Genomic DNA, 15,143 nt, shown 5'->3' on the forward strand with positions numbered 1-15,143 from the left:
TGCATCCCATTTAACAAGATGGCTAATTTCCTAGTTTTAGTGGACGCTAAGCACTACCTGATTTCATGATAATTACATCCTATTCAGTTATAAGAATAAAAAATACCTTTTAACGCTGTATGTGTCAATCACAGGTAGGAAGTTCTGAGGATAAGCAATGCCAAAAGAAAGAAAGGCAGTAAGCTCGCCCTCGTGTACATGCTCTGACTTCACACCTAGTAGTTGACAAATTCGTTTCAGCCAACCTATTGTTAAGGTCACAACGTCAACTCTTTCACCACCATCTGAAGGAATCATCACCTGCAGAGACAAACAGACACATATAAAATGCATACAAATGCAAAGGCAAAAGAGAATGATAATTATTTGTATGTAAGCTCTTCACTTTATATAAAATACATGTATTTATATTACTCAAGATCACATTTTACTCATTTAGCAGACACTTTTATCCAAAGCGATTTACATATGCCATATGCCGCATGCTAGCCCAGCTCCTTAGCCACTAAGCTACCATCGCCTTCACTTCACTTAATGTTCCCTGATGTGTCAAAGAAGCATTTGCAGTTACAAATGGCAGATTGCAACCTCTGTTAATTGCGAAGTGGCCTTGCAGAGAAAGAACATGTAGTGCAATTTCCATTTGAAATTCTGAAATAAACAAGAGCAGGCAGACAACTGCAGACCCTTGCCCCTACCTCTATGTTAAAGCAACACCAAAGATCTTCCCCTCTGTCGCACGCACGCTATTTGTTCATCCAGCACCGGCTTTGCAGATAACAATGTCCACAGACAAGGCAGAATATGTTGCATGATTTATGAAAGTACGATGTATTGCAACATCAGATGCAAGTCAAATTTGTAGTTTCTTATGCAAGGCTTTGAACCGGTTCACGGAATGAAAACAAAAACCAGAAACTTTACATTTTTTTTATGTTCCGGAACAGAAGTACTAAGTGTTGAGGTAATATGAGCTGCGGGGGAATTTTGTGGTTGTTGTGGTACAGGTAGGAGATTTGACTGGTGTACCTTGTGTAGAATTCTGGGGTATTCTTACTGTATTCTGATGTGTTCATATGTTACTTCTGTGTGTAGTATACAACAGGGAGAGGTCCATATTATTGTACATAACTATGCCTTAGGCCTGTGTACCAGCAGGAAGGTCATACAGGCCGATGTTTAGGAACATGCGAGGAACATCGGTGATAACATGGGCCGAGGGAGACAGCATGTCTGCCTATTCGGGCTAGTATCTCCATCTGGCCAGGGCCGGGTTGTGTACACTGGTTGGCACCTGCCACGTTGACATGATTGACGTTTTTATGTTTTAGTATAACAGGCTTTGTCTTAGGTTTTGACTCGGAGACGGATCGAGGAAGCAACCCAAGGAGCATCTTCTGTCGGAAGGCTCAGCAGCCGCTTCTAATAACAACCACAACTGTTAGACTCTGCACAGTTTTACTGTTTGAGACTTAGCCTGTGTTCTGTTATTCATTGTTGTACCAACTACAATAAATCATCATCTAATCGCCGATCCTGATCCCGCCGTCAAGCTTTATTGACCATCTTCAATACAGACATTAGAACTAAAACACAACGCAACAACCAGAGAATCCAACATTTGGTGCCGTGACCCTTCTCGCAAAAGGAGAAGAAAGACGACAACATTTGGTTATCGTGACCCGACCGCAAGAGGAGAGGCAAGACGAGAACATCCAACGGGTTTAAAGAGACTTCGGGGGCAGATTTTGGATTTTGAACATCTGTAAGAAGAGTCCATCTTGGCACCCTGATTGACGTGACTGAATCCCAGCTGGAAGCCTGCCAAGAGGGGAAACACTGCTGCACTGCGCACCCTGCATGCAGTGAAGACATTCTGACCAGGTGAAAGCAAAAAGTCTTTACTCCTTTATGCGGGAAAAAGAACCAAAGTAGGCCTAAAGATAATTTATTAGATAAATTAGAAATTAAAAGCTGCACATTAATGAGAGTATTGAAGTTTGTGTCATTAAGTGTTTTGACAAGTAACGTACCTATATCAATGATTGATGAGCTCTAGATGTCATTTGATATAAGAAGTTTTCTGGAAAAAAGTAAAAGGTCAAAGTGTACACATATTTTGGGTAATTGGATAGATTCGTGAACGAATTAAAAGAAGTAATCGATTAACTACGGACAAGCTTGGGGGATTAAATCTTTTCTTTTTCTGTACTGCCATTACATGTTAAGCTGTGTAAGTTTTATGAAATGAATGCTGTGCGTGTGCCAATGAGAAAATAGGAGTTGCTACAGTCATTATTTTGCTGAGTGAACTGGTTGTTTCTCAACGGTCTTTGTTTAGTTTAATGGCCTAGGACTAAACTTAGTGCTACAGTGATACGGAAAGGAGATGAAATCACCAGAGTGGGGTGTTTTGGTTGTGCAGTATTTGAAAAGTGGGATAGGGTTTCCACCTATGTTTTTTTGTTGACTTGGTCAACTGGGAATTTAACGAAAGATCGTTAAAAGTGTGAGTGAGACATTAATTTGTATCATTGTCCAGCCGTTTTGGGAGAAAAGAAACAGTCTGAGTTAAGTGGAACTGACACTGGTGAAATTTATTGTTGTGGCATCATGCTGTGAGTAAAATAACTTACCAAGTGTCAGGTTACGGAGCGATTGAGATAGAGAGAGAGTGTTTCCTTTTCCCTGGCGGGAGCGTGTGTGAGTGTGGAAAAAGATAAAAATAAAATAAGAGATAGACAACTTGTGAACAATTGAGAGGCGAACAAATTACTAACCAAATTTTCAAAGTGCAAAGTTGTCACTATATCACTACCACATCACGGGAAAATATAAAAAAATATATTTAAAAGGATCACGTCACTGCACGAAACACATAGTACAATTTAATATTTAATATTAGCACAATCCAGATATGGTTCTTGGTAGGAAAACTAAGTTACAGGCCTTAGCTAAGATACAAGACTATGTGTCAGATTGGATGGCAGTGAAATTACAATTGGGCAAATTTGAGGAAAAAAAGTTGGAATTAGAGATCCGAGACAGGATTTGCAGACATGAGACTGAGAGACGTGATTTGGAGGAACAACTCATGGAAGCGGATGTGTTGCCAGAACAGAGTGGAATGAGGCGAAGAGGAGTAGTCTCAGAGGCCCACTCAACGGGGAGGAGCCAACTCCCCCCATACACACCGGCACCTAGTGGGGGCGGGGGTCGCAACCATGGTCGCAACAGGCAACCAAGCACCCGCCTCAATCCGACTCTGCCTGACTTGGACTCAACAGCGCCATATGCCATGGTGGAGACATCTAGAAGTGCAGTGGACATTGATAAAGACAGCTTCATTGGACAGAATGCTGCTGTTATGGGGACCCCACATGGGCCAAGAAACAGCACCCCACCTGACGAACAGCCAGCAGGTGACACAAAACAAATCATTCTGGCCCCATCAACAGCCACTGCTTTCTACAATCCACAAAGACAAGGAACAACGTCTGCAACCAACCATCATCAAACTGCTCCACTCCAGTATGGCTATCCACAGCCACTAGCCATAGCTTCAGTACCTCCTCCTCCCCCATTGTTGTTACCAATGCCACTGGCTACAAGCCCTTACCCACCTCACCCACCTGTCAACTCTTTCCCTACCCCACCACCACCCCCACCCCCACCTCCCTCACCCCCACCTGCACCAGGGAATGATGGGGCATCTACATCCAATGCTGCCCAGGGAGCGACTGCTCCGGTAACAAGGCCAAAGACAAAGAAAACCAGGCCAGCGATGGAGGACTGGGACGCCTGGGATGAGTCAGCTGACGAGGCACTCACTTTCCACAGTAGCTCCAGCAGTGTCCATGTTGCTACCAGACACTGGTATGTCAGCATAATTCTTTTTTCCTGGGGCAGCCGTGGCCTACTGGTTAGGGCTTTGGACTTGTAACCGGAGGATTGCCGGTTCGAACCCCGACCAGTAGGAACGGCTGAAGGCTTGAGCAAGGCACCCAACGCCTCACTGCTCCTCGAGCGCCTCTGTAGCAGGCAGCTCACTGCGTCGGGATTAGTGTGTGCTTCACCTGCTGAGTGTGTTTCACTAATTCAAGGATTGGGATAAATGCAGAGACCAAATTTCCCTCACGGGATCAAAAGAGTATACTTATACTTATACTCATACTTACTTATACTGCGTCTCCGCAGCCTTGGTAGGTGATACAGATTTCTGCAGCACTCCAACATAGTTTATCTCCTCATTCTCATTTGTTCCAGTAGATGTGGTTGGGCATTGTTGAGCGGGCTGTTTATGTTCCTCCTAGGTCTTTATTTCAGTGGGGTCTACCGGGTGATTGTCAGTGGGCCCTACAGCAGGGGGGGTTCGGCATGACTCTGTTTCAGCTTGTGCAGTGTGTTTTGGTTTAGCCGAGTTGTTGATGTCTTGGTCCGTCTGTACGGCTACTGAGCGCTTATCAGAGGGTCGGCTCAAGGTTGGCAGAAAAAATGCTGGGTGGTGCAGAGAGAGGCAATAGTTTTCAGTTAAGATTTTGGCTCCAATCCAACTGAGTTTTGTGCTACTTGGTCTGAAATATTGTCTGTGATTCCAGAAAAGGTTAAAATTGCCAATAAAGTTCATTCCAACTGAAAAGCATGTTTTTGCGAGCCAGGTGTTAAAACTGAAAAGTCTTGTAAAAACAAAGCTTCCCTCGGCTGGGAGTGGACCACTGATGAAAATTTGTATTCCAAGCTCATATAGGACAGAAAAACATTCCTTGAAATCTTCTCGGACATACAGCTGCTCTTTGTAAATCAACATAGTAGTATTTGGTGGTGTGAGCGGTGATTTCACGCGAAGCAAACTGCGCCTCGATCTGTGCAAACCAAGCCGAAGCCAACAACTCCCAGAACTCTGGAAGTTTCAAAGAAACAGTGTTCGTCATAGTCGTTCGGTATGCCTCTGGAATGCGTCCAGTAGATAAAGTCCGGATGACCAGTGTAGAAATTGTGACAAACGAAGCGAAGAGAGTGTCTCACGTTGACAAACCAACGGTGTGTCATTGAGGTGTCGTCGACAAAAACAAATGTAGTGAACTTTACAGTAGGCTAAATGCATGAGCTAGCATACAATGTAGTTAGTCTTGGTTAGCGAAAACTTTAGCTCACTGCCTCAGTCCTTCAGTAAAGAAAATGAATGTTCTCGAACATCACTAGGCTTTTTACCATGTTAGATAAACAGGGTAATTTACTGCACTTAAAGGAAAATACAACAGGTGAATACAGGGAAATCTGTCTCTAATAACGTCATCACTATTAATATGCGAATGAAGCATTAAAAATGAGCTAGTTTGGACACATTTGGTCTTGCGTTGCAGGACATAATTACTTACATGAAGGTAGTATTTCTTAAACAGATTCTTAATCTTAAAATCTTAAATCTTAATCTTAAACAGATTAGCTTGTTTGGTGAATTTAGGATACATTTACAGAAGCAAACAGAGGATAGCCCAGTAAAACAAACAAAAAGTCAAGTCAGCTTTATTTATATAGCACATTTCATGTGACAAGCACAGACCCAATGTGCTCCACTGTGGAGACCAGTAGCCTTCATGGGGAAAGTTTTTGAGTTCCTGAAACAGTAACAGCATCATTTTGATTGTTGGGTCCCTAATTCTGCTAGTTGGTTCTTTGCCAATAGTTCTTCATCTTCATGTATGTATAACCGACACATCCGGGAACTTTGTACGTGCTCTACGTACCCGCCCCCTTTTAGGGGAAGCTGACTGATTGGATTGAATGGAAATCTATGGAGCTGTAGACGTGGGGAGTGAAAAGGGCTTATACTATATCTTTGAGCAAACGTGAATAAAAAACACAAAATAAGGTTGCGGAGTTATCTGTGTGTACTTGGGATTTAGACTACTATTACATTCCTATGTTTGGCTCTTTCCAGTCTATTAACAGGAATGTCACGAACAATATGTCTTGTGTGCTGTGTATGTTGTACTGTCTTTCTGTATGTTCTGCCTGTCCGTACTGTATGAGCCTAAGCACTAAACCAAATTCCAGACGATGTTCCATCGTACTGACTTGACTTGTCTTGACAGCCAAGCTGTCTGTTGCTGACTGTTTAACTAGGTTTGGCGACCTTAACTTTACTGTCATAACCTCAACTAAACATACGTCACACCTTAATTCTACCACTTGTAATACAAACTTATTTACTACAACTAAGGAGAGATAATTGTCTATGTTATACCGAAGTTCCACAGTTAGCTAGTTAGCAAGCTAACAGTTTTATACTGGAGCTTATGGTAAGTGTTAGCTACGAGCTAAATTCATCCTCAACACTGGGGTATTTGTTAGCAAATTAGATTGGCAACTTACATAGTTTCAGCATGAGTCGGTTACATATACATATATCTTCCTAACCGTTGTGTTAGTAAAAGGATTGAATGTCCTGTGAATTAATAACTAAATGTAACATGCAGGGGTTTAGTGGTAAAATAAGAGGTGGGTAAACTATGAATTCTGTGATCCAAGTTAAGATGGACTGCACCATATGCTATCAGATAAAAAAAAAGGCATTTGGAACATGTTTGATGATGGTGGAGGTTATTGTCCAATGTTTATAACAATACCAGTGGTAAAAATGGTTCATAGAGTGTTGATGAGTGTACATATTGTGAATGTGGACAATACAGTGTGATTTGAATGTTAAAAGTTGCAATTGGTGAATAAACATCTTTTGAGAAGTGGATAAACTCTAATAAGAGGTGGAAAAAATTTCTGAGGTGGATAAACTGTGTTAACTTGCGTTTAGCCTCCAATACAACCCTGGTAATGAGCGACTACAAGCTGTCTTTCCCATTGGAATCAATGATATGATGCTAGCTTGCTTTCCCTGAAATAAGAGCGTAATGCAGAGAAATGTCTCTTTATGACGGTTGTAAGTACAGACAGCCTTCCATGTGAAAGAGGAGAATGTGTAATGGCTACTTCTAACAGCCAACTACTAACAGACAATCAGAATGCATAATTCCAACAACCAATCAGATTGCAGGATCCTGGGAGCCAATCATATTGCAGGTGCAATATTTCTGCCAGATTTTTGGATTTCTGCCAGAGTTAGCAAGCTAACTAAGCCTTATGCAACAACGCAACAGCTTCTCTCATACATAAATTAACTAACATCCCCCAAAATGTCTATACAAAAAAGTTCAGCAAGTAATCTCAACTATTCAACTAGTTACACTGATATGCAAAGTTCGCTGGCAAGTAAGCTAATGAAGCTAATATGGAATGTTTGGGGCATAGTATACCAGGGATGGGCAACTTTGATGATAGAAAGGGAAACAAATATTTTCTTGTCGCTGTCGAGGGCCAGATGTGACCGCGCACGCATGTCAATCACTGGGATATCAGGAATCATGAGTTTTAGGCCTATATACAGTCCGTCTCTGTATTCATTTAATATTTTCTATACTCAAATGCATTTCCAATAGATTCTATTCATCAATGAACTTGAAATAAACTAAAAATGATTACACATTCACAATAAACCTTTTTTCCACTGTAATAAAAAGGCTCTGATGTTAGTGTATCTTTACCAGGGTCCCCACTCTAAGTCAAATTGTAACATTCCATGACTTTTCCCTAACAAAAATCTGTCATTTCCATGACCAATCGGGAAATCAAAAAATGGGCATTGAAAAAACAGATAGGACTAACTACAACCACTCAAGCAAGCAGTAATGGAAAAAGCTAATAACTCAATAAACACCAAGGCTGCGTGTAAATATACTGTATGTATTAATGTATTTTGGCAAGTCAATTTTAAACTCCTATAACAAAATTCCCTGATATTCCATGATTTTGCCCCCCAAAAGATATAATTCCCTGACTTTTCAACATTCATACTTGGGTCTACAAAAGGGGGTTTCTTTCGTCACGTAAACAAAGATAATGACAGTGGTCCAGTCCAATCCCATAGCCGTGCTATAACTGTAGCTCGACTTAACTGTGTATGTAAACTTACTGACTGACAAAAAGTCAGAATGAGTAATAACTGACAAGAAGCCCTGTGGACATAAAATTGAGATGTGTGAAACACTATTTGGCTGAAATGGTAATCAGAAGTATTTAAAAAAAAAAAAAAAAAAATTTTGACTAAAGATACCTTGAGTTTTCTTTTGACTAAAACTATACTTAAATGACGAGACTTTTAGTTGACTAAAACTTGACTAACAAATATGATATTTGAATGACTGAATGTGACAAAGACTGAAAAGGACATTTCGTCACAAGACTAAATTAAAAATAGGTGACAAAATTAACAGAGCCACAATACGTTAAACAAGCGCCCTGTGAGGTAGGATTCAAACCAGGAGAGAGCAGAGCCCGAGATGCTCATATTTGAGAGTACAGAGAGAAGGATGTGGTGATTAACCGTGTCAAAGGCAGCCAATAAGTTAAGCACAAAGAGTACTGATGACCGTGCAGTCGCCCTGGCTTCCTTTAAGCCTTCGGTCACAGACAACTGAGCTGTTTCGGTTGAGTGGCCACTCTTGTTCCATGAAGGAATTCCTTTGGATAGGAAGGATAGAAGTGAGACGATAGTTCTCAACTTGAGCAGGGTTGAGAGAAGGTTTCTTAAGTAACAGTGTTACTTGAGCCGTTTCGAATGCTGTTGGAAATGTGCCAGAGGTTAGCGAAGCATTGATCACATGTGATAGCTGGTGTGATGATCGGGCTGATGGACTGAAGTTAGTTTGTAAATATAGGGTCCAACAAGCATGTAAGAGGATGGCTACATGTCAGGAGTCTACTGTAGATACCTCACTCTCAGAGTGAGGCGCAAATGCAGAAAATTAAGTGGCAACAATCGTCAAAGGTTGTGGAAGTGCAATGTCTGATTCGGTCGCACCCTGCGAGGTGCAAGGAGGGACATGTAGAGAATTGGCTGCTGATTGCCGGCACTTTGTAAAAAATGAGGCAAAGGTATCAGCAGTAAGGCTGGTAGGAGTGGGAGGAGGCTGAGGGTTGAGTAGTGATTTGAAGGTTGAGAAAAGTTTCCGAGTGTCTGTGACACTGTTCATTTTGTCATTGTAGAAAACCATCTTTGCAGCAGTGATGCTGGCTGAAAAGGAGGATAGGAGTGTCTTGTAGTTTATAAGGCCATCGGTTTGTTTAGATTTGTGCCATTTTCTCTCTTGTGCTGAGAGAAAATGGCACAAATTATCCATGCAATCTCACCCATTAAGCCATGAGTGAGATTGCATGGAGCTTGTAGTAAGACGCTTGTAGTAAGGCACAGTTCTTCCAGACTTAAGCTCAGTGTTGAGTAAAGCGAGTCTGTGGCATCATTAACCTCCAGAGAGGGCAATGTGCTGAGTGGAGGTAGACCAGAGGAGACAACAGAGGAAAAGTGGGTTGGAGACAGGTTGCGGATGTTGCGGTGGAACGTGACCATCTGCAGAGGAGCCAGTGATTACTCTGTCATGACGACGTCAGGCTACTACACATGTTTGGAGAAGAAATAGCACTGCACATCACCCTAAAAAAATTACACCAACAGTGAAGTTTGGAGGTCAAGGTATCATGGTGTGGGGCTGTTTTTTATATCATGCTATTTGCAGACTGCATACAGTTGAAGGAACAATAAATGGAGCCATTTTTTCTGGGAGAATCTTGGCATTCGCTAGAATGATGAGGATGAGACCTGGGTTGACCTTCCAGCAGGACAACGATCCAAAGCATACATCAAATGAAATTCTCAATTGGTTTCAGAGAAAGAAAATCAAAGCTCTGACTTTTGATCCAATTGAGCATTTGTGGAAGGAACTGAAGATCAGGATTCACAAGAGGCCCCCATGGAATCCTCAAGATTGTTTAGAAGAATGGACCAAAATCACACCTGAATACTGCAACTGATCAGTTTCTTCATATATGAGGCTGTCTCTACAAAAAAAAGGCTTTTCTACAAAGTATTTAAAAAAGTTCAGTTGGCACGTTACTTTACTTTTTTCCTGTGTCATTCTACACATAACTTTATTTATGGACTTTAATGTTTAGATTTCTTTATATGTGTGGATTTCCTGAGTTAATACTAATGTCTGGTGAAAATTTCATGTGAATATCCTCATTGGAAATATGTGTTGGAAAAAAAAGTTGATATGATACACAGTAGATACAGAGGAAATAAGTACAGATAAGGAGAAATACAATTAGTTAACCTGTTTAAGGTGACAGTATTAATTTCTGGGATGAATCTTCCACCAGGCTGGTGTGTGATTTCTAATGCATGGCTTCATGGATGCTATGGGTTATTTATTTATGTTTATTTGACAGGGACAATGAACAATATATAATTGGACCAGATTATAGCCACAAGGCTAATTTACATCTGTTGTCCCTGGACAGGAGTTGATGCTATAAATCAAATTAAAAGACAAAATGTATGAGTGGGGGCAATAACCCAACACACACATCACAGTGATATGTACAGTACAGAGTAATAAAATTGAGTAATGAAAAGGAAAAAAAACATGAAATAAGATGAAAATAAACACAGAGACAAGAATCAATGACTAGAAATGTTTACAACGTTGGTTTGCTTTCAACCATTTCTTACGGCCTAATTTAAAGGTGGTGAATGTGGTGCTTTGTCTAATAATGACGGGGATGCTATTCCACAACAACTGATGTTTTCACTGAGAAAGCGGTTTGGCCAAAGGTGGAATGCCTAAACACACTTAGATGATGCTCTTGTGGTCCTTATGTTACTTGTGGGTCTACAAAGGCTCATAAATTGTTTAAGGGGTGGTGGTGCAAGATCAAATGTTCAATGACACTTTTGCTCTGTTTTGCATTGCTTTCACTACTTACCCGAGGCCACACCTCTTCTAAAGAAGAAAAGGAAGTGACATAAGAATGGGCCATAGTTCCAGACACAGGGACACCGAACAGCAGACCGGCCATAACATTTGAAGTCATGTCAAAACCTAAAAGGGACAACAGGTGATCATGAGTGAGCCATAGGAGATCATGTGGGAGGGTGCAAGAAAGGCCAAGCCTCCACCAGTATACTTACAGTTAAAATGACAAGATATCAGTAACAATTTTTCAGAGTGAAAAATGTAAGAAAGCGAACACAAGTGTCACCTCACCTCCAATGTGAGAGTATCGTGAAGCAGAGAGACCTCCATCTGGTCCTTGAGCTCTTCTGAGGCCCAACTCAATCAGCTTCAGTTTGGGGCCCGCAGCCAGCCGGAAACGTGCAGCATTACTGCAAACCAGACTGCAAGAAAACAGATGTACAGAATAAATACTTATCTTGCAAGTAAACAACAGTTGTCTTAAAATATAGGAAAAATAATTTAGCAAAAACAAATGATGCTCATTACTCATGTCCCTTGTATCGTGGGGTACCATATCACATCAGTGTATCTAATATAGGCGGGTGGAATCTCCAGACTATTTCAGACTAGTGTTCAACGAGAATTAATAAAGAATTGATTCTAGGGACAGATATTTGTATCATTTTGGTTGCAAATGGGTCTATAATTTAATTTAATTTCAGAATGAGCTAGAACAGCTCAAATCTACTTTCCTTTCATCAGTAATGTCAGTAGACCATCCTCCAGTGACTATGTGATGAAGATTATGGAAAACATTTGAAGCATATCTTGAACACCTAAATTGATATCCATGATTGTCATGAACTCTTCATCATCTGTTGTGAGGTCACTAGCAACCGACAGGGAACCTGGGTATAACAAACAGTGGCTGGCTTGGTCCGAAATTACATAACACTGATCCAGCCCTGGTTGTTGGTCTTAAAATGGTATTAGAGAGGATAAACTGTATTTTGTGCTTTTATTCACTCATTAGAAATGTACCTGGCATAGTTGACCAAACACAAAAGGCTGGTCTCCAGAAGCTGGACAACAGCTAGGGGACCAGAAACCTCTAGCAGAGGAACCTGAAAACAATGAAATACACCTCTATCAATGTTATATTCTATTTACAGATATACAGTAGCAAAGAACATACAAACACTGTATGAATACAATACAAACACAGATGAAGAGTGAAATGTTTTTATATGGGAACAACCAGTATTCGGCCACTTAAAAGGTGCTATATGTAAGACATTTATTGTAAGAAATCATAAAATGACGTTAAAGAAACATGTTATTTTCAAATACTGGCTTGACAACAATAGTACAGCTAGGATATTCACAATACAGCCTGCAAATACTGTTTATGTTTTAGTTTGTGTTTTGGCCTGTTGCATCACCCTCAGCTAATTTACCAATCACACAGCTAGCATTTCGACCTTTGGATTGCCGGATTAGTCTGAAATGTTTTGATTTTAGACTGCAATGCCCGCAATGCCACGCTTGTAGCCGTTCTTGGAGATGAAGCACTGAACAATGTCCATGTTTATCGGATGCTTTTTATCTTAGGTGACATATTGGTTTTACAATCAAACGTGAAATAGAAATGATTTTGCTTAAAAACGATGTAGAAATTCAGATTTTCGCCACCTGGGCGAAGCCATCTTTGATAGCATAGCATAAGTATCTGCATTTCCATTAGGCTATAGTATACCATATTAATCAGTCTGGACTAGCCTACTATGCTTAGCTGGACTAGCCTACTACGCTTAGCTGCCTAATAATGAATCGCGCTGAAAGCAAGCAAGCACACAGCGATGCTGTTTGTGTTTACATTTGCATGCATGGCGGGGTTTAAAACATTACTGCCAAAGTCTAAGTAGCCTGTTTAACATCCAAAGACAGTCATTGTACTTCTCAAGAGTTAATAAAACAGTACAGACTAGCTCTGAATGCTCTGGAGGTGAATTACAGTGAAAATACAGCAAAAATTGCCGTCGACTAATTTTCATAGTCGATTATGTCTACTAAGTCGACTAATCGCGGCAACACTACTCCTCTCAGTATGTAGTTATAGAAAGCATAATGTTAAATCACATATTTTGTCAGAAATGTCAATAATGCATTTCATCAGTTAGTCACTAGGGGGGGGGGAATTCTCCCATTCGCGCGTAAGCTTTTTCTTACGCACTTCAGTTACGCAACTCCGTGTTACGCATATTCTCCCATTGCCGCTTCTGTCACACCCACAGCGCAAAAGTTCTAAATCGGCGGCCTTTTGAAAGGCGTGATTTAAAATAGAACCAGACTGATCCACCACCTCATTAATTTAGGATGATATGAAAACGTGGAACGTGGACTTTCTCCTTGACCTTCTGAAGGCCATTTAAATCCAGAAAGAACACAAACCATTTTGAAAACGTAAGCATGGTGAATAGCAAAGGCCTACAGTAAAAATTTCACTTTCGCTTTGAGGTTTGTTTATAAAGAGTCAAGGTGTGTAGATCCATAATTTAAAAACTCATTGTTGAGAAAGAAAGTTTCAATGGCAGCTGCTTCTCATAATATCAAGTCAAGTCAATTTTATTTGTATAGCGCATTTAACATGCACAGAGTGCAACCCAAAGTGCTCCACATACAGTATAACACATTGTTATTGACACACAAAGACACTACATGCCGGACGGAGCTGCATAGTCGCCAGCGTACCTGTGACACCAAGGCATAGACAGACAACAAACAAATTAATAAATAAAAAGTAAAAAAAAAGAAAACAAAATTAAAAAGAAAAATCATGTTAAATTAGTCCAATTTCCAACCGGCTGAAAATGTCCAAGGGCAATGATGACCCACGTGAAACTGTGCACAGCTGTTAACAACCAATGCAATTTCCCCTTAGGGATCAATAAAGTATCTATCTATCTATCTATCTATCTATCTATCTATCTATCAATGCCAACAAAGGTCTTTGACGTTACAACTGACCAACCCGGAGATTTCACTGGCAGTCTGGAGAGCACCGGAAGAACAGAACAGTCTGAAGTCATGATGGGCGATCTTCTTGCTGATCAGCAGCTCGGTGGCTTTAGGGCCCGTCCACACGGAGACGCTTTTTAGGTTAAACGCAGAGGTTTTGCTTCGTCTTGGCCGAGCGTCCAAACGAATCCTGTAAACGCACTGCCCGAAACCGCACTTTTCTGAAACCTGGTCCCAGAGTGGAGAAATCTGAAACCGTAGCCCGTTTGAATTCGTTTAGACAGCGAAACCGCACATCCTGCTTGCGTATCGATGATGTCATCGCCACACCTCAGCTGCCCTGGACTTGCACTTATAGTATTGCCTAACAATACTAGTTTTCATACATGACATTACCTACGATTACACTCCGTAAGATAAATATCACAACTGGTGCTGCGCAGCGCCGATAGCTTATGACTTGGTGGACTGAACACTGTTTTTTCCCGGTGTTTTTTAATGCATTCTAGCTACTGTCAGTGACGCGAGAGAACTTAAGTTATTAGGAAAGTGCGGTGTAAGTTTAGGCTACATTAATTTGTGCGTAGTGCCAGTGTCATTCATTTATTTTACATGTCTTACAACATATATACATGCATTCACAGTCGAGTGAAATCAGATATAAGCATACAAAGACGCTTAGAACTCACGTTACGCCGATGGTAGCACACTGAATGCGAATGCACGATTTAATTTGATTCAGGCAAACGTATTGACTGTTACTAACAAAGGTTTTATAGCAATATTATAAATGTGGCGACAGAATAGCCTAGAACTTGGGTAAGCCTTGCGTTTAGTAGCCTAATTGCGGTGATAGCCAAAACTAATGTGAATCACGGACTATCCTACAACCAAAGAAAGTAAAGGTGATTTGTAGGCCTACCTGCGTTAGCCAAATAAAGGACGGGAGTGCACCCTTCACAAACCGTAAAATAAAGTTTATTAGTTTTTACAGTTGACTACAGTTGACAGTTCACCATCAGTCCACACAAACAATTCTGGTTTCCTTACACTAGCCATTTCGCCATAGCCTATTCTGTCTGTTTGTAAAGCACAAACTTTGGTCAATTTCTGTAAAGAAACAGTGCCACCTATAGGCCTGGGGTATGAAGTAACGTGTTGAGTCGTGTTGAGATGGATCCGTTTGGACGCAAATATTCTTGATGCGGTTTCAGGGAAGACGGAGGAAAAAAAGATCGGTTTCGTATGTGTGGACTAGCCCTTAGACAGCGACAGTTT

The 15,143-nt window shown here is 40.9% G+C and overlaps 1 protein-coding gene across 4 annotated transcripts in view; it reads right to left on the reverse strand.

Moving 5' to 3' along the window:
* Positions 1 to 15,143, reverse strand: part of naprt (nicotinate phosphoribosyltransferase) — an 83,451-nt gene that overhangs the window by 37,627 nt on the left and 30,681 nt on the right. For all 4 annotated transcript variants that reach the window (XM_042056179.1, XM_042056178.1, XM_042056180.1 and 1 more), the window contains exons 3-6: positions 11,889 to 11,971; positions 11,157 to 11,287; positions 10,876 to 10,991; positions 107 to 300 (exon numbers count right to left, since the gene is read on the reverse strand). In XM_042056179.1, coding sequence (XP_041912113.1) covers positions 107 to 300; positions 10,876 to 10,991; positions 11,157 to 11,287; positions 11,889 to 11,971 — 524 coding nt within the window. The remainder of the gene's footprint in view (positions 1 to 106; positions 301 to 10,875; positions 10,992 to 11,156; positions 11,288 to 11,888; positions 11,972 to 15,143) is intronic.

Source organism: Alosa sapidissima, chromosome 12 (genome assembly GCF_018492685.1).
Source record: "Alosa sapidissima isolate fAloSap1 chromosome 12, fAloSap1.pri, whole genome shotgun sequence".
NCBI lineage: Eukaryota > Metazoa > Chordata > Actinopteri > Clupeiformes > Clupeidae > Alosa > Alosa sapidissima.